This window comes from Tyto alba, unplaced genomic scaffold, assembly GCF_018691265.1.
Source record: "Tyto alba isolate M040663 unplaced genomic scaffold, T.alba_DEE_v4.0 Super-Scaffold_22, whole genome shotgun sequence".
Lineage (NCBI taxonomy): Eukaryota > Metazoa > Chordata > Aves > Strigiformes > Tytonidae > Tyto > Tyto alba.
The window spans coordinates 20,157,470-20,183,279 of NW_024881296.1; the positions used below are offsets into that span (position 1 = coordinate 20,157,470).

The window sequence follows — 25,810 nt, forward strand, 5'->3', positions numbered from 1 at the left end:
GCAGCTGGATTTTTTTCACTATTTGAAATATGCTGAAATTGTATATGCATCAGGGTTAAAAATTCCTGCTTTCTTCTCCAAAATCTCCATTTCCATTAAAAAAAAAAATAGTGTTCACATAACTTCATGTTATTGTAGAGGGGCAAGGAAATGCCAGCTGTCATAAATTTTTAGGTGGAAGATCTTCCAACTGAGCTAGCACTAACTCCCAGGAAGTTGAGTTTTTTGAATGACATTTTGTAGACCTAATAGGCCTCTAGGTTATTTAAAGTGTTTTCCTCTGGACTCTTCTTAATTAATTCATATCTCTTTTGAAGTGCAATGTCAGCAATGAGTTTTGTAGCCCAGCTGATGGAGGTCTTGCAATACTGAGAAGAGCAAAAGATTTATTTTACATGCTGTCTGTTATTAAATCTTCATATAATGGTTTCTTTCCTATGACAGCAAGAAAGTAGTTGACTCATGTTCAGCCTTCAGCCTGCAGATCCTTTTGTAAGAACTGCCACAGGGCCAGCTGTCTCCCATCTCCTGCTCATCCTCCTGACTTATTTCTTCCCAAGTGAAGTATTTTGCAACAATATGTCCTTTTTGCATTCTGCCTCCTGTTTGTCTTAGCCCATTTCTCCAATTTCCATATCCATCTGTGTATCTAATCATGCTCTCCGATATGCCTGCAGCTCCTTCTAGCTTTGTGCAACCTGAAAAGTCAGAAATCAGGTTGCATCATCCACATCAGAGGCTAGCTTACGACATGGTCCCCTCTTACTCATTCATGGTTTTCACCGCTTTCTGTTGGCCTCTGCAGGCTCAGGCTCTTCTTGCAGGTTGCTGCTGAGCATTGTTATCTGGAGAGGACAGTCACTAGCCCTGGAAGAGCCTCAAAATGGACATCTTGGTCATAACTCTCAAAATGCAAAATGCCCCTAAATGAGTATGTTGTAAAAATATTGAATAGTGTCAAAATGTCTCAACGCATCTTTCCAGTTTGATGAGGAACCACTGATAAGTACTCTTTGATATGGTTTCCCTCTCATGCTCTGGCGTGCACTGACAATTTCATGTAGACCATTCTCTTCATGAATATACCACGTGAAGCAGCATTGGGAACTGTATGAAAATGGAGATACATCTCATCTTCTTCCTTCTTATTTGTAAGTTATATCATTGTGCTACTGAACAAAAATTAGCTTTATTCGACAATAATTTACATTGTTTCTCACAAAGACACATGACCTTGAAATCTTTATGTGCTTACAAATAGCGTGTATGATGCTCTTCCTGAGCATTTTTTCCTGTACATTTAGGGCAAACTGAAAGGTCAGTGGGGCCCCTGTGAAACCTACTTTTGGCTCACAAAAGTGAGCATTTACTTGCCTTTTTTCTGTCTTTGCAACATTAACCATCTGAATTGCTGTGCCTGGAGCTATGCTATTGGCCTCTCCAGACTTGTGGGCCAGGAAGATTTCAGTGTCAGTGTCTGAGCCAGCCAGAGGGCAGAGGCAGCGTGGGGCAGGGCGGCTGGGTGGGGCAGCCCTGCGAGGGGTCAGAGTGCCTGCAGGGACCCAGACCACTCAGGTGACCCCTCGAGGTGGGTAGGGCTCAGTTTCTCTCCCTGTTTCATGCCCAGGCTGCATCTGCCATGACCACCTCTAGCCACTTTCTCTCACCTACATACCAGATATACTCTTAGTGGCCTGTGGGGTTTGTGCCTCAGCAGCATTTGGGTAGTTAGGTCTTTCTGCTTACCAGCAGGTTCTGCTTTATGTGATACTACTCAGAAATAATCCTTATTCAACCTCCTTTATACCTGATGTAGTCGTCCATAGTAGGTGTTCAACAGTACCAGACCTTTTGTTGTTTTTCCCTGTTGCCAGTGCCCCAGAGCTCTCAACATAGCTTTCTACTCTGTCTTTCCAGAGTTTGGGAAAAGTGTAGGTTACCTCTGAAATACAAATGCAGGCATCTCCCTCACCCATCATTCCCAAACAAGCTGTACTTTTTCTTTGTTAGTATTTCAGTTGTGTGAATTCTCAGCAAGTTTCTGTTATGCCACTTAAATCTCATACTTTATTATGCACTAGGACTTCCAGTTCCTCCTGGTTTATTCCTCATGGCTCTTTTATTGGTACACAGACTTTTAATACGTTCACCAGACTGAGCTGCTGTTTGTTGCTGTCGCTCTTGTGACCTTAGAGTGAACCCCAGTATCTCTTTTCCCCTCTTCCCCTCTTCAGATTTTGTGCTCTTTTTTTCCTCCTTTCCATCACTTCCGTGGGTTTTGACTGTTGTCTCCATTGTTTTGGTTGAGAGGGGAGAATTCAGTTCACTTTGTTGTTCTCTGTCTTTCTTCACTAGATGAATAACAGCAGAATAGCAGGGAATCTGTCATGGAGCCATTATTCCATGATCAAAGAAGTCAAAGCACTCTTGGCAGTATCCTCTGTGCAGCCTCTGCATTCAGCGCCAACATGTGTGTGTGTGTGTGTGTCCAACACGTGTGTGTGTCCAACGTGTGTGTGCACACACATCCAGGTGTGCCCCTTTCCTCTGCCTGGTCTTTTACACTAGTTAGGTAGGGTCTAAGGTGATGCTTAGGGAGCCCCAGCGCCTTCTCCCTTATCCCAATTATTGTCTAAATTTGTCCCATCTTCCATAGGAATCTGGGGGTTGGTTTCTGTGCATTTCCTGCTCCATTTTTTCTGAAGTAAGAGAAGCTTTTTGTCCCTCCTGAAAGAGGCCAGAACTATGAACGGAGAGAGGTCACTAAGGTGCCTAAACACCTGGAGAGAAGCAGGAGCACTTTCCACTGGAGCCAGGGGTGCCTGGGCTCCTGATTAATTGAACAGCAAACAACAGGCAAGGCAAGAGGCTCAGAACCCTAACACAGGGAAACAAACTTCTAAATAGTTTTTTTAAAAGATGTGGGAGAAATATCCTGCATACTTACGGGCTTAGATGTCTTAAAAGAGAGTTCATAATTTCCCTGAAAATGTTGCAGCCACCTCCTCCTTGATTGCTTCTTCCTCCTTCCTTTAAAGACTGTGCAGAGTACGTGCATTTGAGGGCCTCTGTGCTACTTAGTCATCTAACTGCTAGGACTTTGCCATGTTGAACTGACTACTAAACTGCCCCAGAATAACTAGTCATCTCACATTTTTTTGCTTCCAACTGTTCATGCACATTAGCTGTGGCTTCCATTAGTATGTATCATCGTTTAGGGGCATATACTGTATGTTTAACCAGTGATCTGGTACAATAACTTATCTCATTAGTTTCAGACTCTGGTTGATACTCAGTAAAAGTCATTTGCAACCTTTCTGTATTCCTAAAGATGTCTAGACATAGATGCAAATCAGTGTGGTAAATTTAAGGCTATTAAAAACTAAGAAATTTTCTTAATAAGGACTTCATTACGGTGCTTGGTAAGGCCTCAGAAGGCCATGAACCATAAACTGAAAACCACAGCTTCAGAAACAATGTATTAGGACTTAATGGTGAATTCACAGTGTTTGTTACCTGCATTGCTGCTTGTGAATAAGAGGAAGGCATCTGCTATCTATTTAAGCAGTGAAGATTAGCAGTAGTGGTTTCAAAAGCAATCAGTTTACTCCACTGATATCAATATGGAGAGGACCTCAGGAGCTAGATTATTCTAAACATCTCATTTCTCTTTCTCTCCATTCACCATATTGGTATATAGTTTTCAATATGGGGAGGTAACATGAAATCAAGAAAGATGCAAGAGCCTGAAATGAAGAGAGAGAAAACTATCACTGTGATTCTTATAAACCTAGATTACTGTGGTTGTAGTTAAATACTCCATGATTCTTCATCTTTAGTACTGTGTCAGCAAATTACGACCACAGGTCACTATAGTATAGTGTCTGGTACTTATATAATTATCATTTATTTAATTTTACATGGAAAAAAACAATTGAAATATGACTGCCTGTCACTGTGCTACCTTCCAGAAAGATCATGGTGCTGATAAAATTCTCCAGATGACTGTAATGCTTTTAGATCTAAGATATCAAGTTTCCTTGCAAGAAAGACTTTACTTTAAAAATATTTGATATTTCAGTTCAGTTTCTTGTGACACTCTGCATTTTGCATGCACTTTGTAAGTACAGAAGTATTACTTTTCCAGCAAACTCTCCCACATCCTCACATCGTTTGTGAACTTATTAAAGAGCATGTCCCCTTTACAAGAGTGTCTGCTTACAACTGCGTATTTTCTGTGGTTGTTGCTGTAATGTTTTTAACAGGTTTATTTCTGTTATACTTCATTGTATAAAAGGTGTCCAGCAAACCAGATCATTTCCTAAGATATCTTTGCTTTCTTAGAGTCATGGAGCATGTGATGTGCAGCCTGGACTGGTGCCTGATTATTTACGGCATGAGGAGTATGGCGTGGTCCTGTGGGCAGCGCCCTGGACCGCAACTCAGGAAGACCCTGATTTCCTTTTTGGCTCTATTACTTATTTGCCGTGTTTCCAGTGCAAATAACATCATCTTTGTGCATCTTCACCCTCTATTCCTGACTTAGGTGTAGAGTGAAAACACCCTTAATCTATATTCAGTGTTTAGTACAATAAGAAAGATCTTGTTCTTTAGGTGATGTGTCCAGATGCTTCTCTAATAAATACTAAATACAGGCTAAATGCTAAAGAATATATGAAGAATTAAGAAAACATATTCAGAAACTGTAACAACGTAAAAGATCTATTTGGGCAAACACTTATGAGGAAAATTTTCATCATGGTCCCACTCCCTGTCATTTACTGGTCTTGAATTTATTTCTGCATTATTTATTTCTCAACTTTCAAGAATCTTATGTGTAGACAAAAGCTCCCATTTTTCTTCATATGTTCCTCTGACTTTGGTAACTCCAACTTTGGTAACTTTGTCCCTCATTGTTACTGCAAGAATTATAATGTCTGGAATTGTGAATGTCTGGCATTGTGGCAGTTCAGGAATCAATAACAACTTTCACAGTTGTCAAGGTAATTGTCAGCTATGATAAAGTCCAAGCACTGGTGATTTTAGATCAGATTTGTTTTTTAACACAGAGGCTAGTTAATACCAAGGAAAAAAAAGTTCTTTTCAGAAGTTGTGGTTATTGCTTTATATCCATGTCGACATCATTTTCAGGGTTTTGTGCAAACTGGATTAGTTTTCAGACATTTTAAAGCAAGCGTAAGTGCCTAATGCCGAGAGGCTGCAGGAGAGGGAGGGCTGGGATTTCAGGGGAGACCTTGTCTCTGTTCAGTGTAACAGGGAGAACGGGCTGACTCTCCCCAGTCCCGCCTGGGTTACGGAGAAAGGAAACTTCTTGCTGCTTCTTTCCAGAAACTGCTCTTGTTCCAGGGGAAGCGAGCGGGAGATTTACGATTGGCATTGTACCTTTTGCAATGTGCAAACCTAGAATTTACTAGGAATGGGTTTAGACCCTTCTGGCAGGGAAATGAGATGCTTAAAGTATAAGTTGTCAACTTCATTCCTCTTTCAACACTTGCATTTGAGGGGAAGGAGTGTTTTCCTACCAGTGGAGTCTTTAGCTACAGTTACTGCACCGTCAAAGTTACAACAAAACTCACTCGGACTTTTGTGGTAAGGCATTTAGTGTGGAAAGGGTGTGTATATGTTTCCTCTTCTTTCACCCTCTGATATAAAATACTACTGCAAGAAATAGTGCAAACTTTTCCAAAGGACTTTTCCTGCAGAAAGCACTACTACAAAGAGTCCTTTGTTTCACAGGAGTATCCAAACCTGTGTTAAACTCTTGCTCATTTTTTTTACCCCCCCCCCCCCACCCTGACAGGTGCCATGAAGCTCTTTGACATTTGTAGAGCAGATGGGATGCCATTTTACTGTTGTATCTAATTGACAGAACCTTACTAACTCTCTCCATGCATCCTGCCTTGGAAAGCGTGGGTCGTGGAATCTTAGAGAGCACTTTTTCCTCATCAGCAACGTGCTTAATTCACTTTCTGCCAGGTGAGGAGTGAGAGCAATAACTTGCTAACTGGCCTGTGAAGCCTCTTGGACATTCATAACCCAGGGAAATTATTTCTTGCTGATGAATCTGCCATTTTGGCTCGTTGGTCACTTGCTGTTGACTTGGCTATCATATGTTGTATTATATATATCTGCAGCCACAGATGTTATTGTGTGCATATTAATGTAAATAGCAGTGTTGTCTGTCTATGCAATCACATAATGACATATGTAATTGTATATGTGTACAATACATGAAGATGTCTGTGAAATGTTGTCTCTGGGGATGTGTGATAGCACATATCTCTCCATGCCTTCTCCCTTCCTCAGGCTCCCAAAGGAGGGGGTTTGCAAATGTCCGGTTTGGGGATTCTAAACGCAGTGAGGGTATGATTTCCAAAAGGCTGGTGCCTGTGATGGTCTCGGAGAAGAACGTAGCTGTCCCAATCATTTTTGCTAATCTTGGCATGCCACCATCATTCTCAGTTCTTGCACATATATATATCTCACAGGAAAAACACAGAATAACTGTTTTGAGTATAACTTCTGCTAAAGGTTGTACACTCCTTGGCAAGTCTGGTTTACACAAGAAAACTACATCTGCAGTGTGCTTCCAGCATTTAAATCCCAATACACGCATATGCTTCCCCAGAAATTGCTTCTTTGTAGAAAGCAGGTGATGATTTCACTTTTGGAAAGGTAGCTAGACTGTATTTTATGGTGATTGTCACTGGATATGACCAAGAGGGGTAGGAATACCCAAACAAATATTTAATGCATTTCAGTTGGAGTATAAATGAACTAACAAGCTCCTTGCCCTTGAGCAGCTGTAATTTTTAGGATTATTCTTATGAAACATATTGAGTTTGAGATTCTTGGCTTCCTTGTGCAGCAGCCTGTCTGGCATCTGTCATCCTCAGCCGTATCAGTTACATGCTGCCGCAGCCACTCAAACATCTCATGCAAATGTTAATATTAAAAGCAGGCCAGGTGGTAGCAAACTCTAGGATAGATCTTCAGGTCACTATCAAAATCACAGGACTTACAAATAACCTGTATAAAAATTCTCCAGTTCTACAGGTGTCACTAATTGTTTCTGTGGCACTGGCATACAAAGCATTTCAATGCCTTTTATGGTATCATTAATACCCGTAAACTCTAATTCTTACTTGCAGCATTGTATGTTGGCCTTGTGGCATGAATGCCATTCAGATATCCTTTTGAATAAATGCTGGCTGCTGTACGTAGGGCTTTCAGAGTCTGGTTTTAAAGAATTAAAACACAAAAAAGTATTTAAAAAAAACCAAACAAACAAACAAACAAACAAAAAAAACAACAAAACAGAACCACTGGAAAGGTTCTTAAGAAGTTATTTAGCCAACCCCAAGCCCCAGAGCAGAATCAGCTGTACCAAAATAATTGGATGTTGGGAGGCTCTCAAGAACAGGTTAGACAGTGATGAAGGCACCACACTGACCCCAGGCAATCAATTCCACCACTTTTACGAAACTTGTAGTTAGAAAGCTTTTTCTAGTGTTTAACCCAACATCACCCCTGCTGCAATTAAACCTGGTCATTCTTGCCCTATCCTCAGTAGATAGAGAAGTTTATTTTTCTTAGTGAAGCAAAGCTTTTACATATTTTAAAATTATTATCTTATTCTCTGGCAACATTCTTTTGTCTTGGATAAAGCATCCTTGTCCTTTCAAACTCTGCTTGTAAACATCTCATTCATGTAGTCATCTTCTGCATTTTTTCCCATTAGTCCATCTCTATCCTGAGGTCTAGGGCATGCTAGGTCAAAATACAACTCCAGCTGAGGGCTTGGGCTTCATGAGCAGCATACAGATCGCTACATGTCTTGCATGTGGTTTTGTATCCTACTGGCTGTACTGGGTATGTCCTACTATGAAACTTGCTTTTTCTGCAACAAGATGAATTGTTTCATTCACACTCGGTAGTTACATTCAAGCTCTCTGAGCTTTCTGTCATCTGTAAATTTAGTGAGCATATTCTGTATTCTACCAGCCAAGCTGTTAATTAAAATATTGAAGAACAGATCCCTTCAAAACCCCACTCAATCTCTTCTTTCACATTGGCCACCAACCACTGAAAACTAATCTCTAAAAGTGGTTTTTCTCAACCAGTTGTGTACCACTTTATAATGATATCAGCTGACTGTGTTGAAGGTGGTAGAAACCTTATTACATCCAATATGTATTCCATCTGCTGCTACTCCTTACCCAGTTCCAATTATCCTCCAAGGAAGGAAATTAGATTGATTTGACACAATTAATTCTTGACAAATCCATTTGACTGTTTTAAACTCATACAGGATAATAGGGTGGAAAAAAAAATGTTACATAACTCATCCCTGTATCTTTCCAGCCCCGTGCTTGCCCTCAGCTTTCTTGAACTCTCCTGTTCATGAGTCCTCATTTGTAATTACCATGCTGCAGGAGTGAGAACAAGAGTTGGAGGCAGCAGTCATTATTGCTGCCAAAATCTTTGTATCTTAAAGCCAGGCCTGGGCATTCTTGGACGAATGTGAACAGGTTCAGCTTATTTGAAACCACCAGGCACACTAAGTAGCCTCTAATACTGTTTAGCCCTTTGACACTGACATGAATTGTCTGTCATACGTGGAGCCTGTTATAGTCACTTCTCATACATCCATATAAAACCAGTTCAGCTATTTAGCCTCTGTTACCTATATATATACACACTTCTTTGAGAAACAGTAGGTGCTAGAATATTTTAAGACAGTTTCTCCCCTGTCAAAATCTCTGGATGCATTTGAACTTGCTAGAGATCAGGATAATATTGTGCACATTTGGGGTACTGTGAGTAACCAGCTCCTCTGAATTTCTTTCTGGTTGCAGACAAACATGAATGATAGTTGGGCAAGTACAGGCAATAAAAGGTGTAAGTTTAAATCATGTTTGATACATTGAAAGCTGCTTTAAGTAACTACTCAGGAGAACAATTGTATTTCCTTTCTAACATAAGAAGTCCATGTCTGTTAGTCTAATGTTACCTGGAATATGCTAGGAGATAAAAAGGTATCAAGACATTTGGCGAATGAATTTTAGGAGGTAAGGAATTTGTCTTTTTGACAAGTCAAAATGCAATCTTTTCTTAGCTCTGCCTGCTTGTGAAGTTTACAGATACAAATAAATAAATAATAATAAACAATAAATAGAATAATGATTTTTATCTCCAGAAGTTTTAAATTTCTGCATAAAAAAATTAAAGTTTGTGAGTAATGAAAGTCATCTAAATGAGACCGAATACCTTGCTGGCATCTTACCACATGCTTTTGTATTCCCTAAATGCTGCATGTGTAATCATGGGGAACCTACATAGGCTTTTCAGACTTCTTGGGCAATTTCCCAGGTATTGTACCCCTTAGAATTATCTATTAAAAATACCCAAAATAATTCATGTAGCTGCAAGCCACGTGAAATTAAGTCATTGATTGCATCTAGCCCAGAACCCTGTGGGCTCACTCCTTGCCCCTGCTGCTGCCTGTTCAGTGGTGGAGATGGTAGATAATATAAAGTGACTCCAGAAGGTCACCTGGCTTGCCCCCAAGATATAGAGTTATTACTGTTGTTTTTCATATTCTTCTCACCAACATAGCAAATTTCTCTCATTCCTTTTAGTCCACTTTCACATATTTTGTCCTCAATGACAAATAGCACTGACTTCTGAAATGGCCATGTCTTCTTTTGTATACACAAATAATGTCATCGTTTTAGCAGCCAATATTTCAGGGCTTAAAACCACATACATTTATCTCATTGCCCCGAGTTACACCCTCTTGAGCTTCCTTCAGCAGTATGACTTTCCCCTTGGTGTTTACACACCCTTGACACTTTCAGATAATCTCTGCATCCTTTCCAGTCCCTTTAACCTTCATCTAACCAAGCAACAGTTGTTTGTTTAAATTTTTTCTCATAAATCACATCTTGCCACAGAAGTCAAAAGGAACGTGTGATGCACTTCTGGGATCAAGTGTATTAGCAACTTGCAAAAACCCAAATCTCAATTGCTTTTTGTTAGGCATATGTTGCTATAGGATACACATTGTACTGAAGAAGTGTATTTGGCCATCTTCAAACAGAATTGCTTAATTGTTAAATCCTTGCAAATGAAAATTAATTTTTCTGAGAACTAGAGATATGAGCCTACTCTACATACACTTAAACAAAATGACTTCCTTGTAAAACTTCATCAACATGGAGCCAATGCACTTAGCTCATTGCCCTCGAGGGCTGTTGTATCATCATTGATGCAGTTGGTTGAGTTGTGGAGGGTAAATTCCTCCCACTCACACCACCGCAGTGACAATAATCCTTCTGTTCACAAACTTCCCAAAATATTTATTGAGAGAATAGCTTGGAGGTATGTTTTCAGCAATGCTTAAGCCTGTTTTCACTTGTCTCCCTTACTTGATTTTTTTTTTTTCTTTAATTACATTTTGGGAGTGGGTTGGCCAGTGCTTAAAAGCTGGAGTTTCAGATAGATGGCTTCTCCTCTCTTTAATTAGTTTGACAGGCACCTCTGCTTTCCAGCTGAGATGCCCTAACTGGAAGCAGCTGCTGTTTGGAATTGCTCCGCCTCTTCACTGTGTTACAGAAGTAATAAGTGTCTTGTGACCCTTCAGTGAATTTATGGATGTAAAATGCACAGTTCCAGGGCTTCAGGTGTGCCTGGCTGCAGAGATGTTTCTCTCCTTTATTACTTAATGAAGCTTTATGAAGTGAAACATGTCATAAACAATATAGGGAAAATGAAATGTGCAGATAGGATGTGATTCTCCACTTCCTTGTTAACTCTTCTTAGTGAGCATAGAGCAGGTTTTAATATATGTTTCCACGTCAATTTGAAACTGTGATTTGAGAGAGAGCATCTTGAATTACTGTAGAACTTGCAAGGTATTGAAGAGTAAGGCTTCTCCAGAAGAGCTCAGGCTCTGTGAATCAAGCCACAGCCAAAATGGATACTTATCATTTTGACTACATTGTCACAGTCTTGTAAATGCTTCTGATTTCATCACTGGCTTGATGATTTATTTAACATTCTACTACCTGGAGCCAAGTGATGTAAAAATCTCAAGTTGCTGCTGGATTTTTAATAATGGAAATGTAAATTCTAGCTTTTATTTTCCAATAAAAGTATGAAAATGTGACCTAAGTGCACCCTGATGACTCAGGCAATTGAAGCTGAAGCATTCTAAAAGTCTTACTTTAAAAATTCTGCTCTATTTAAATGCAAGTGTAATTTTCACATGCCTGACATCTGTGAGTTTTGGCCACTTAGCATTACAGCAGAAATTGCAACACCACAAGTAACACAACTGTTTGCCTACTGCTTGCTAGTCAACTGCTGTTTGTTTTTCCATAAATTATCTCTTAATGTACATGTCTGGTCTTGCTGGGTAGTGTGCAGATCAGCCAACTCAGGGGCACAACTCTGAGACCCGTGTATTGCTCTGATCTGGTACTCTGGGGAATGGGCAGGGAGCATTTAAAAGGAAAGGTAGGGCAGCTGTTTGGAAAGTTAGAGAAGACTAGGTGCTCTGCATCCATTAGAGCCTGCTGATGAGAGCTGTTTCCAGAGATGGAGGTGAGAGGAGAAGCTCTGGCGATGGAGCAGGAGTTATCACAACAGCAACTGAGCTGAAAGAAGAAGTTGAAGCCAGTATGTTCTTCTCAAGTGGCTGCAGTAGGGAGAATTGACCCTAGGCTGACATGATCTGCAAGCAAACATCAGATAATCACATCTAGTCTATTATCTTCACCTGAGGCTACCTGAGATCATCAGGCAGGTTTCTTTGTTTGGTTGGCTTCTACATTAAGTAGGCCCACCTACTCCTTCACTAATAATATATCTATGTGTCTTGGGACACAGGCTTAAAAAGTTCAAAGTCTGAGCTCAGTACTGAATTCTTGTGGGACGGAAAGTCAGTCTTTGGGAGGGTCTTTTTGCCGCTCCTTCAGAAGGGTAGTGTATCAACTTTTAAAGAAAGAGTTGGGGAAATAATTAGTTTTTTGGGGCAATATTTAAGTGGTAAATTGGGGAGTGGGTGTTAGGTGAAGTAGGTGACTTTTGGGTGGAAGTGAAGCTAAGCAACTCTTCCTCTTTTGTTTTCTTGCAAGACTCTGCCATTGGCATGTTTGTGTCACAATGTACTTTGCTGTAATATTTTGCCAAGGGCAGCTCTGTAGATGTTTATCTCTCCATTGATAACAAGCAGGTAACTTTTTTTTTTTTTAAGATCTACATTTGCATTTCATAATTGGTTGCTTTTGTAAAGATACAATTAATGAAAGCTCTTGGATTTCTTTTTCCAGAATGTATTACTTTAAGGAAAGATATTTTCCCTTTCAAAGGGAGATGCAATAAACATTGTCAGGAATTAACCCCAGCCAGCAATCAAGCACCATGTAGCTGCTTGCTTGCTCCTCCCCCTCCCAGTGGGAGAATCAAAAAAATCTTGTGGGTTGAGATAAGAACAGTTTAATAACTAAAATAATAACAATAATAAAATACATTAATAATTGTAATTAGAATGAATATAACAAAAAGAGAAATAAAACCCAAGAAAAGACAAGTGATGCACAGTGCAATTGCTCACCACCTGCTGACCGATGCCTGAGCAGCGATCCGCCCCTCCTGGCCAACTCCCCCCAGTTTATATACACAGCACGACGTTCTATGGTATGGAATATCCCTTTGGCTAGTTCGGGTCAGCTGTCGTGGCCAGGCTCCCTCCCAGCTTCTTGTGCACCTACTTGCTGGCAGAGCACGGGAAACTGAAAAACCCTTAACTTGGGATAAGCACTACGTAGCAACAACTCAGACATCAGCATGTTACCAACATCTTTCTCACCCAAAATCCAAAACGCAGCACTGTAACAGCTACTAGGAAGAAAATTAACTCCATCCCAGATGAAACCAGGACAACACCTTCTCTGAGGTGTATCCATTCTTATTTTAAAAATATGATCTGATCACTAAGTAAGTAATTATTACTCCAGTCACTGTGTGAGCTTGGCCATCACTCTTGCTGCTCCTCCCACCTTACTACAGCCAACTTGGTGTAATATTTACATCAGCGCTGAGCATCTCTGAAATACAGAGCTATCGCCTGCTATTAAGTTGTACCTTATTCTTGGCTGGTTTTATGATGTACTTTGGGATGAGATCATCAGACTCCTTTTCGTTAGTAATTTACTAAGAGTTTCAACAAAGGAATCAAAGGACACCACATTTGAAAAAGGAGAGGCTGAAGTCCTATTCCCAGTTCTGAGGCTTGCTTTTTGCCTTTTTCACTTTCCCAGTTCTAAAATTATTTGGGATAAGAGCAGCCAAAGGACACTGAGCTAAACAGTTCTGTCTGTGGATTTTGTAAGTCTCTTACAAATAAGATTTGTATTCATTCTTTCTACCAGACGCTTACAAAAAGAATGTAAGAAGTTGAGCAAGCTCCTGTGAACGACGACAGTGTAGAGACTACCCCTAGACATCCCAAAGGATGCTGAACTCCAGTCTGAAAAATTAATTAAGGTTTATAAAACATTTTGTAAAAAGTGCTGCAGAAAACTAATAGAAAATGAATGCTAAGTATTTAAATGTTGACAGGAAAAAATAAAGCACCAAAGCTGGCTTTGCCATGCAACTAGAGAAGAGGGGATGCTGAGTTTGGGTGGAGAAGGCAGAAGTAAGTAACATGAAGAAGCATGAGTCTTAGTAAATTTTGGAAATTGTCCAGGCAGTGCCTGACATGGCGGGAGGCAGATGGAGTCCTGATCTGCGGGTGGTTTTGGAGCAGCGTGCTGTGCATCTAACCAGGGTCGCGGCTGTGGTGTCCCCAGGGATGTGTGCTCCTCACCAGTCACACTCCAGCTCCCGAAGCCCCTCCACCAGCTGAGCCAATGCTGCTGCCTCCCAGTTAAGAAATGCGGTGCTGTGCTCCACAGCGGGGAGGGGAGCTGTGCAGGATGTGAGGCCTTTGTGGAGCACATCTGCAGGCAGGAAGGGAGGATACAAACCTTTCCTCTCTCCTTACAAGTCAAAAGGTATCCTTCCAGAAGGGCTGTGACACTTGCTGTGTTTAGATTTCTTTTCCTTATACGATTTATCATGCAAAGCCACAACCACCATATTTTAACTGAAGCCTGCCAAGCTTAGCAGTATTTGTATGTCTACTGAGTGTGGTGCTAGCCTTAGGCGTTAAGACTACTGAAATGATTTTCCTGGGCATGCGTCTTTTCCTCCTTATTTTTTAACCTAGTAGGGTACTGATATCTAGAAGAATGATGGATCGGGTGTAAAGTGGAGAGTTTAGACTTTTATCAGAATAAAGCAATTCGTTGTTCCTAACTGCTTTCTACTGATAGAATTAAACAGACTTAACTCCATCTGGTTCTTGTTGGGCATATTAGTGTACTGCTCTCGCTGTGATGCGATACTCTTGTTAAGAGGCTGGCAATAAGACTGGGAGCTGACAGCTAAACCTCTAAAAGAATAAATAATGATTTCTGACTGTACAGCAGAGAGTCTATGGTCTAAACACTGTCTATTTTAAAGCCACTGGATAAGTATTGTTTTCACTGCTTTTAAAATCAGGAATATTGTCTGTAGCTGTCTAACTGGCAAAGGATGTTGGAACTCGATCATTTCAGCAATATATAGCAGTCTGATGTGCAAACGCATGTGATAGATCTAGCGCACTCTTAGTATGTACTAAGAGTGTCTGAGGCAGAGCAACAGCCTGTGTGGCAGGATGGCTGATGGGCTGGGGGGGTTGGTCCCTACGCTGCCCCATGCTAGAGGCTTTCTGGAGCAGCTGCTGGCACATCTGCTTTCTGCTGGAGAGCAGCTGCTGGCTCCTTTGGCTGATATGGGTGATGCAGGGAACCCCGCTACCAGAAATAATAATCATACTTAAATAAATCTGAAGGAAAATACTTCAAAAATGAAGTAAAATGTGAGCATTAAAAGAAATTATGTTTTAGAATGACTTCACAAAAAATGTAGCATGGCCAATGAGATCAAATTGTTCCAAGGTGGATCGTGGTGATTTGGTGGGACGGAGCCTACAGCTGGTAAGGGTTACAGTTCCAATCAAAGGCTGTGATATGAAACTCTGCATGTTTCAATTTGATGACCTCCACCAAGGGGAAAGGGGGAGAGAGCTGAAAGGAGATACAGTCACTGCTAATAGTGTGTTGCATTGTAATTTGCTTGTGTTAAGAGTTTTAGGGCTTTTGTGAATCACCTGTAGGGGCAAGCTGGAATTTTTATTTCTCCCTTCCCCTGCACACTCTGTGCATACAATGGCTTATTTATTTCTCTGAATCTTTGATGTTCTGATTTAGACTTGATATATACTGGGCAGGGTGTTGTTAGTGATGTTGAGAAACCTCATGTGTTTTGTTCACACATGCAGAGTTAATTGCCAGGCCTCTGAGCAGGAAGCCATTTCCCTCAGGTCTATCAGGAACCCATAAAGCTTGGTGTCCATTACACTGTGGGGCATGTTCCACTTTCCAAGGCAACCTGACCTCTCCTGGCCTCTTGTGGGTAGCTTAATATTGATATCAAAGTGCTTGGGGTTGTTTGCGGTACAGATTTCTTGGGTTAAATGCCTTTTAAGTGGTTGCTAGCAGTTGTGATAGTCTGATTCTGATGGCACACGTTGGCTTTTCCAGTTTATTTTGATGCGTATTTCAATTTTTCTCTATTAAATGCTTTGTTGAAACCATCATGTCACTTTTGTGTGACACCGTGGTGAGATGATACACGCTACTTTGGAACAGAAAGATTGTCATCTTTTGTCTTAATGACTCAGAGATTTGTGTTTGAGGTTTGTGTTTTTCACAGAGAAAGAGTTTGGCCTGGTGAAAGTGTTCTCCCTAAGCCCTCAGTAAAGGAAGGAGAAGGATGAGCTTCTCTATGGCCACCTTAACCCAGAGCTAGGATCCTGCTCTGAGTATCCCTCTAGAAGAAAGTCTGTCTCTCTTGCATACAGAAGGGTGCTCTCCAAGTTGGTTATTCCTGCCTGGTGTGTAGATGTGGGAAACTCTTATTAACTTCACACCCACATGTAGCTGATGGTGTGATAGGAGGATACACTCACATGCACTGTGCATCTGCCATAACTGGGCGAAACTAGATTGACCGCATATGTGTTGATCGTTTCCATCTCCTGTGTAGAGGTTTGCAGAAGAACAACTGCTGGGAGCTTCGTAGCTGCTCTGTGGTGGGACTTTCTGTCCAGAGGGCACTGGAGTGTATGTGAGAGCGACCATGAGCCCACGCACTGTGGGTGCAACACACTGGGGAATCATATCAGGATCACTGTCCCACTGCCCCGTGCTGCCCTGTAGGTGCACAGTGACCATCTTCCAGCTTTTCCAAACATTAAGCTCCTGTGAGATGTCCCAAATATCTCGGAAAGTTGACCAGATTTATTTCTTCCCAGCAGCATACAGAGGTTCAGTACAACGTGCTTCTAGAATGCGGTCTTTTGTGGATGCTTGAATTGGTATCTACACAACTGCAGAGAAAACGCAAACAAAAACTGTATTATAACATGTTAAATTTCAATTAAATTGTAATTCTGTAGTACAGTTGTAACACAAACCAAATACTGCAGTCACAGCTGGGCTTCAAAACCCTTGTACGACCCGAGTTTCTGCTTGTTCTAAAACTCCCATACTCCTGTTAGAGCTGTTTTTTTGCAAAATGCCCCTAGGACTTACTACTTCAGGACATTGGCATCATTAAAATAGAGGAACCCTGTGATATCTAGAAGGAAGGAGGTCTACTTGAGGGATGGAGAGCCGGGAATATTTTAGCATGTCATAGTCACTGAATGTCTTGGGAAAATGGCATCTTGTGAATGTCTGAAGATGAATAGATACCATAATTGCAAGACCATAGAAGATGGTAGCTATTGTAAACTGACATAGATTTGTTGTGATTCCCTTATGTCAATAAAGCAACAGCTCCTGGAGTCAAGTGATTTTGCAAGATCTTCTTCTCCTTATCTCCCTTTTCTAAAAGCAAAGACTCTGTGTCTCAGATAAATTAAAGTCAGGTGGCTGAGAGGAAGACTGCCACAACCATGCATCATGTTCCTCTGGTGAAAGTTGGTGCCTCTACAGAAGGGGTGACATCATGGCTCAGGAAGCAGCTCTTGGACCACCACAATTTGTAATCTAGTTTCTGTTACCTGTACTGCAAGTGCAGACATTCAGGACATGCTTCTGTAAGTAGTGTTGTCATCGATGCACAGGAGCAATGACCTCCGTTGGCAGGGAGTGGCCAGGCAAGTGGGAGTGCTGCCCCTTGCACCAATTTGATCTTAATCTATTGCTGCCTGAGTTGGAACAATGAGGGGGTTTTAGACTTTGTGCTGCAAAGTTGTTGTTTGTTTAAATATGCCTCTAAACTATTAAAAATGTACAAAAGACTCTGCACAAGAGGAACCCAGTATATTTAATTCCTGAGATCAACACTGTGTCTTGTTCAGATATTTTGAAAGTAGGTTGGCATTGCTGTTGTAAGTGGTTCAACATGGATTTCAGAGGGTCACCAAGTAAATTACCCCTGACTAATTAAACCAGTTTTGAGTTATGCAAGCCATTTCAGAGTATCGAGAGACTTCACTTTAGTGAAGCACGCCTTTACGCTCATAATTCATAGGCTTATAGTCACATACAATTTAAAAGTCAATTAGTAGAGATTTTATACCTGGTTTGAGCCTTTCATTATTTCTTATTACTAGTCAATAGTACGATGAATTACATAGTGTGTATCCTACATGTGCGTCCTAAAGAAGGGTCAGTAAAAATATGCATATTTCTACATCATTGGTGGTTTCTTTACCACTTTTTCTCAGCATAATTCTCTTAGTTTTTCTGCCTGTGCCCCCCACCTCCTTTTCTCTGTTCTGTGTCATTCACCATTCCAGCAAAAGCTGTGGTAACACAGTGCTTAGAGAAGTCTTGTCCCTTTCTTTGCATACCTGTTGCTGAGAAAGGAAGCGTTTCAACCAGCTTTTCTCTCTGGTGCTAACCTACAGAGTGAAATAAGCAATCTTATCTTTGAGAACAGAAAAAGAACATCATTGGGAATGTGGAGAGATGATGAGGAGCTCAGCCACCGTGATTCTGATTTATGCCTTCTCCAGAAACTATTTTTAGCCCCGTTAGCAAATGGTATCATTTGTTGCTCCAGGCCGCCAGTGCCACGCAATTGGTGTGAGCGGTGTCAGCTGTGGGGCCGGCCACGGGGCGCCTGGTGCTGGGACACCCCGGGCTGAACAGGGGGCCTGGAGGGAGGGAGAGGGGGGGGCTACAGGTGCCAGGCCAGGCCCTGGGTTGTGTTTGATGGGGCAGGGCACGTAACATCCAGCCTGGCAGCAAGCAGGGCTGGCGGGATGCTGGAGAAGCTACTAACTGCTCAAAGATGTGAGCACTTAAAAGGCTGCCCCTGTGCATGATAGCTGCCTAGTCATTAAATACATCGCTTCCCCCCCCCAGCAGACAGGTGCTTCCAATAAACAATAGTTTGAAACAGTAGCTTTTCAAGATGTATTTCAGAGCTTAGGGATGAGCACTAAGAGTAAAGGATTTTCCTTGCCGCTGGTCCCAGGAGGAGCTGGGAGAGAAGGGTGAGATGGTGAGCAGGGCTTTGGGTCATCCTCCCGCTCCTGCCATCCGCGGGCAGCAGGGTTTGGCCGCTGCTATTTGCCGTGCCTTCCCCAGCAAGTGTGTGTGTGTGGGGGGGGGGGGGGCGCGGTGTGTGGCACTCAGCTGTTTTCTTGGCAGGATGCTGGAGCATCCCTACCGCTGTCGAATTAGTGATTATTTCAGGTCATCGGGAGCAGGAGGCACAGATGGAGGCAGCGTCCCCGCAGTCGCTCCCCAAGGAGAGCTTCGCCTTTCACGAGGCGACCGGTGACAGATCTCTCCTCAGGAGAACGATGCGGTCCCAGTCCTTAAACTAAAGCTCCGCGTTAACCGGGCGCCTGCTCCTTTGCCGGCCACGTACCGAGCGCGGCCGGCGCCGGCTCCCAGCTGGTCTTTCCGCGGCGTTAAGAAAGCGCCGCCGACTTTACCGCCAGAGCTCCGGGCAGCCAGGTGAGCGGTGGGTTTCGGGGCGGGGGGCGCCGCCGGGGCCCGTGACCCGCCGGGGCGGCGCTGGGGCCTTTGTTGCCGCCCCGGGGGCGGCCACGTGCGCCAGGCGAGCCCACGGGCAGTCTGGGGGGGGGGGGTGCCCTGGGGGCGGCGGGGAGGGAGGAGGGGCTTTGCCGCCGCCGGGTGGGCGCCCCCGCCGCGGCGCAGTGGCACCGCCGGCCGCCCTCTCCGAAAGTGCGAGGCGGGGGTGGGGGGGGGCAGGGGCGGCCCCGCGGTGTCCCGGGGCGGGAGCGGGGCGGGGGAGGCATGGCGGGGCGGGGCGGGCCGGCAGCAGCGGGGAGCCGGCGCTGATCGGGCGGCCGGGCCGGGGCATGGAAGGGGAGCGGGCGGGCGGCCCCGCCGCCCCGGCGGAGAGCGGCACGTCGGAGGCGTTCGCCCAGCTGTGGGCCGACGTGATGGGCATCCTGGTGAGCGCGGCCGGGGCGGCTTGGGGCGGGAGCTCGCCGTGGGACAGGGCGGGCTGCGGAGCGCGGCTTCCCCCGCCGCGGGGGCCGGCAGAGCCCACGCCGGCACCTGCTTGCGGAGCCTGCCCAGCTTGGGGGGTTCCCTCGGCGGGCGGGTTCGTACGTCCCGGCAGAAGGGACTCCGCGGGCGAGCCCGAGCGCCGCACCGCCGCCCGCTTCTGTTGCGGCTTCGGAGTGAAGTTTCCCGGGGCGGCGGGCGCGTTGTTCCCCGCTCGGCTGGGCCGGGGCGAAAGGCTGCGGCGTTGCTGCTTTTACATTCCACGCACGTGCGCGTTTCGGCGTCCCCGCGCGGGCGGCGCTGCCTCCCCCGTGGGCCCGGGTCCCGGCCGCCCGTCCGGCAGCGCTGCCCGGTTGCGCTGCTGGGTGCCGGGTTTGGAGCTCTTACTCCCGCTGGGTTTTTTGGGGGGAACGAGTTGCTCGGTTACGGCCCGTGGAGTTTCTGCGCTGGTGATCTTCTGAGGAGGGAATAATCCTCGTAATTCACTGGCTACAAACAAAAGAGATGGCCCCAGTAACAAGGGCTTAGGGAATTATATTTAGTGGGCACGTAGTGTACCGACAGGACGGACAGGATGGCAAACAGTAAAAACACAGGAAGAGTCAATTCTTTATTTCTGCTTGCAGCAAGAGAATAGTATTTACTTTCGGTGCAATATGATAATTACCACAGAGGACTGCCACTCAGCAAAAAAAAAAAAAAAAAAAAAAAAAACCCAAACAAATACTAATGTTATATACCTACTGGAGCTGGCAGTTTTCCAGCGATACAGGAATGTGGTAATCAACAGTGGAGTGCCTGTTTATTCATTTTAAAAGCAAATGAACAGGCTCGATGCGTATTAACTTTTGTTGCTAAGATTTAACCAACAGACATTAAGGAATATTATGCAAAATATTTTTTGGAAAACTGCTGTGGAACATAATGAATGTTAAACCCATAAGTTCTAATTCACAAGTGTTATGGAATTGAACAGAAAAGTTAATTAGCATTTTGATGCTGCAATTTTTTTTCTGTGTGGACTTTATTGTTAATATTCAAAGTAAGATGAGAAAAATCTGCCTCATTTCTTCATGGAAACTCTCAATTGACATGGCATTCAGTGTAGTAGCACCCGGCTGCGTACACTCTTTCACTGTTAATGATTTTAATCTAAGAATGCAAGCAGAGTCAGTTCTGCCAGTTTGTAGGGAGTGCACAGTTGGTACTTTATGAACAGTCTCTTTCTCCCTTTTTTTCTGGCAGGTTTCAGTACTGCATTTAGTAAGAGCAAAGTGCTATTGGATGCCTGGGAAGGAGTGTTTGAGGAGGCCAAACCAACAGCCTAGCGTGCCGGAGCTCAGTGCAGAAAAAGATCTGACTCTTACACAACTAATAATTTGAATAGGTTTCTTCTGGCTGTACAAGCTAGTTTCCTTCCTGGGAAAACAGAGCTATTTAATTATTTTTTGTCTTCTAACAAAACTGAGCTGAAGTCAGTTGTCTTAGAGTTGGTCTACTTTGCAGGAAGGAATCATCTTGTAGCTATGAAGTTACTGGTTTATCTCAGTTGCAGACATCACCCAGCACTATTACCTTTTCTTACTGCAGTGTTTTGTGTTGCAACACAATTACAAATATGAAACGACACCCTTGTGCTGGGTCTCAAATAATAACTTACCCAAGGAAAGACAGAAGCTTTTTCTCACTGCAAGCTGTCAGCTTTCTTCAGTTTTGGGTTTTTAAAGAGTTTCTAGTCTTTGCAGCTGCAAAATATGTCTTAATCTGAACTGAGTATAAATTTAATGAGTGCTCTGTCCTTGTCTGAAGGCAAGGAAGAGGTAGCTCCAGTGCCTTTCTCACCGCTTGTCTTTGTGGTACATAGAGCTTTGTCCCTTTCAAACCTGTGCTGTGAAAGGCCAACAGTAAACTAGATTTGTGGCTTCCAAATGGGTGTCAGTAGATGGTTGCTCATGGTCCATAAGGCCACAACAGTGGCCTGCATAGCTGGTTTACTTCTTTTGCGTCGTCAATTAAGTGAGAGTATAGGTCTTCAAGTCCTGGGATTTACAGTAATTCATGATCCACAATGTCTAGAGAGCACAGAGGTACACACTGCAGTGATTCCCTGGGAAGGACTCTGCAAACGGAGAAGTTGGTGCAGTGATAGGCTGGCCAGGTTGGCCCTACGACAGCTTGAAAGCTACTGAGGGAATGGACTAGGGAGTGGGGTGGGATGGGGTGTGGTAAAGAGGCAACAAAGAGCCAGGATCTTGGGAGGGAAAAACGAGAATGAAATTAAGAAAGAAGGTGATGATCGAATGAGAGAGAGAAACTTGCCGTCTTACACAATGATCATAGGATGAGGCAGGTTAGAAAGGACCTCAGGCGGCATCTAGCCCGACCTCGAGCTGGAGCAGGGAGAGCTGTGAGGCCAGGTGAGGTTGCTTGGGGCTTTATCCAGTTGGGTCTTGAAAACCTCCAGGGACAGAAACTGCACAACCTCTCTGTGCAGCCTGTTCCACCGCTTCACTGTCCTCATGGTGAAAAAGTTGTTCTTCATAAAAATGATGAAATATCTGATTCTGTCCTCCTCATACCAAGGAGCTACTGCAGTGGGGAGGAGGAGGGGAAGGTGTCGCCTTCCTCCCACGGGCCCTGCTGGAAGCCTTGTGGGGCATGGTGGTGGCTGTGGTGGCGTCTCCTCTAGGTGCTGATCTAGGAGGAGAGGTCATGGGCCTCAGCATAACTGGTATTTGGTACTGCAGTTCCTTAAAATACAAATTGAGCCCCTCTCACTTGGTGGATAAATATATTTGTTCGTATACACTGAGTTAGGTTCCTTAAAATAGGACCTCATTAGCAGGAACCTGTGATGGCAGATCCCTGGTCCAAAGAGGGAGCGAATACTTTTCAAGTGCTGCTTATAAGCAGCATATTTTACAGACTTTGAAGTCACAAAATAACACTCTTTGTACTTGACAAATATTGAGTGTACTTGTAGCTGTACTGGGATTTTGCTGAAGTAAATATGACTTTTCCCTTTTGCACTTATTCTAATGAAATATTCCATAGTTGCAGCTGTGGTATAAGCACCTCAAAGCTATTTGTGCTGTTAATGGAGCTCACTAGATAACGTAATTATACTTAAAAGCTTTTGCTTAGTCTGTAGCAAGCACATGTTGAATGTACTGGTTAATTGTAATTTGCAGTGTCTCAAAGCAACAATGGATGGTAGGAGTTTATTAAGGTTTTAGAGGGAGAGATTGCAGTAGGTGGATCATGAGTGGTAACAGAAATTCTCTGCATTTCCAAAACTGAACACCATAAAAAGGGATATTTTTGGCACAGAATCTTGTATTGATGTGGTGATAGCAAACTCTTTGTTGCTAAGAGTCTGAAGGTTTGTATGTGATTAGATCTGAGAACAAACTGGAATATGAAGTAGAAATCACAAACTTAATTCTTTTAAAGATGTGCTTTCAAAACATGTGCTGTTGACCTTAGTATAGGGAAGATACTCCAGTGTCTGTTCTGTTTATGGGATGCTCTTCATTCTCTCACAGCGTAGCTGGAAAAGGTATCTGGGCCAAATCCAGATATTAATGAAATCACTGTCAAAACTCTGATCGGTTTTGATAGAGCACTTAATTTCACTGAAGAAAACATCTGTTTGTGTGAGGATCTTTTGTCTTCAATGGCCAAGATGCAGAAGATACAGTAGAACTTGCAAGGGGTGCAATGAAATTAGAAGTCTTTCCAGCTTTTTATTTCAAAGTGATAGCTAGTATCTTGTTTCAAACTATTGAATCAATTATAAGAGCTGGGAAAAAAAAGAGAATTCTTTATTTTTTGATAATATTTTGCAGTTATGCTACGAGAAAAACAGTGCTTTCCCACCATCTGCTGCTAGCTAAAGAAAACAGAGTCTTTTGAGGACAATAAAGCTCGTTTGGATTTGTACTGTGAGCCCTAATATTTACATATATAATCTATCTTGCTCACCGTGTTTCAGTGACTATTTGAATTTCTTATCAAAGTAATAAAGAAACAAACTGAAATAAAGATGCCAGCTGATAATACTACTGTGATAACATGTAATTACATACTGGCTAACATACTTTGGGGAATTTGATATTAAGCCAGGGAGCCTGGATATCTGGAGAGATTGGGGAAGTAGATCCCTGACAGATAAAAGCCGTCAAAGGTCTGCCAGGAGGAGCTGTGGCAGCTCACACCAGCTGTAGATTTCTCCCAGGATTGGTATTCCTCAGACCATCGTTGGTTCGCTGTGACCTCCCGTGGAAGTCTCTCTCTACTCCATTGCTCTCCCAGTGTCTCGTTTCGGTGACTCTGTTTCTCTGATGACTGCTTGGCATCGAGAGGCTGCTCCAGCTGAAGCCATCGGCGCCCAGCACAGCTCTGCAGAAAAGCGCAGGCAACTGAGTAGCTGTTCCAGGTAGAACGTGCTTTTGAAAATGCAATATACTTGATTTTTTCTGATTTTTATTGACTTGTTGACAAAATGGCTGTGGCATTGTGTAATTAGCTCAAAAAGCACTTTAGGATATTCTGATTCAAAACATTTTTGTTTCTACGTCTACTTTGGAGTGCGTTTGTAAAGTGTATCCCAGTTGCAACAGTAAGGATAAACCCAGAAGGCCTGGCCTCTGCTTTTCAAACTAGCAGAGTTTTTTCTGGTTTACAAAACTATAGAGTATATTTTGCTTTCAAATAAAGAAATCAAAATGGAGTTGACTGACTGTCGGTTTAGGTGGCGGATTCAATTTTATATTTTAAACTTAACCTCTTGCATCTCCTTTCTCTCGTCTCCACGCAATGTTACGCCTAGCAATGCTAATCCCTTTATGAAGAAAGACAGCTTGTAGAGATAACCTTTGGTCTAGGCTTTTTCTTGCATGTCAGGTCACATATAACAGATGTCTCCATCAGAGAGTTTAGTTCCCACAAGACCCTTTGCAGTCAGGAATGTGTGGGTTCTGGTGCCCTCTTCATTCATTCTTGAAAGCAAACTCTGGGTATTCCTGGGCTTTGAATTGCAGAGGAAAAAGCAGGGAAGACTTGTATATACCTGTTCTTTGTCTGCTATGAACTGCTCTTTACTAGAGAACAACTATCATTTTAAGGTAAACTTGAATTTTGGTAATAAAATTTTACTTTCACTGTGTTGCTGGTTTGCTCTGAATGCTAGCTTCATTATCAATATTTAGAGATACTTTTTTTCCTCATATTTTTTTTTTTTGCATTTTGAAGGTTAATCAGCCAAGCTCTCTCTGTCTTTTAAGAACAGTTGAATACCAGATTGCCAGAATTTGCCTGTAATGATGCCTCCTTCCTTTTGTGGATATGAAAAAATGTCAGTCTCTAAACAGAAAGAGAGTGTGAAAATTGGTGTGGAAAAGTAAAAAGTGTTGCACGTGCAGGACAATGAGCTCTTAAAGAAATTTTATTACATGTAATGCAGTGTCTTATGCTGGTTACCATTTTCTGTAGTCAGGTGAAAAACTTATTTTTAGTGTATCTCGAAGCAGCTGACATTTTACAGAACTAGGTAATGATTAACTTATTCTGATGCTGTCTAGAAATCAGTGTAAATTAGTGCTGATTGCAGGAGATGCTGAGCAAACAGAGGCGCAGAGAGGTTAAGCCGCGTGAGCTGAGCGGAGGGACGGAGGGATCGGGGTGCAGCAGAGCGGGGTCACTGCTGGATGGGGCGCAGGGCCGAGGAATGGGTGAAACGGGCAGTGCCTGGGGCAAGGGAGTTAGTCAGAGGGGAGAGAAAGGACTTGCCTCTCCTTCCAGACCCCGGTTGAACTGCGCCAGCTTTGGCCCTGGGCTCAGCTCCTTCAGGATATTTTTCCCTCCAGAGGTGGCAGGATGCTGGTGCGTCCAACGCTGCTGCCTGTGCCTTCCCAGGTCTCCCTCCGTCATTTGGAGTCTCTGGTTGTAGCTTTTCCTTCATGCAGCAGCACAGACTTTCTTCTTTTCCGCTTACCCCATTGACATGGTATTAATGGTTGTAGAGCACAGGTTGTGCTCGGACTTCAGGAGGCTTAGTAACACAAGATGAATAAGAATTACTTTTTAATGACCCAGCAAAGTGATTTGTCACAATACCTGTTTTAATATAAAGT

General features: G+C 43.2%; 1 protein-coding gene across 6 annotated transcripts in view; it reads left to right on the forward strand.

Annotated features, from left to right (window-relative positions):
- Nucleotides 1-25,810, forward strand: part of SASH1 (SAM and SH3 domain containing 1) — a 565,394-nt gene that overhangs the window by 420,849 nt on the left and 118,735 nt on the right. Inside the window, exon 1 of one of the 6 annotated variants that reach the window (XM_042795668.1) lies at nt 19,500-19,621. The exons of the other annotated variants lie outside the window; for them this stretch is intronic. Within the exon in view, the coding sequence (XP_042651602.1) occupies nt 19,526-19,621 (96 nt within the window). The 5' untranslated portion in view covers nt 19,500-19,525. Of the gene's footprint in view, nt 1-19,499; nt 19,622-25,810 lie in introns of those variants that run through there. 6 annotated transcript variants of the gene reach the window in all.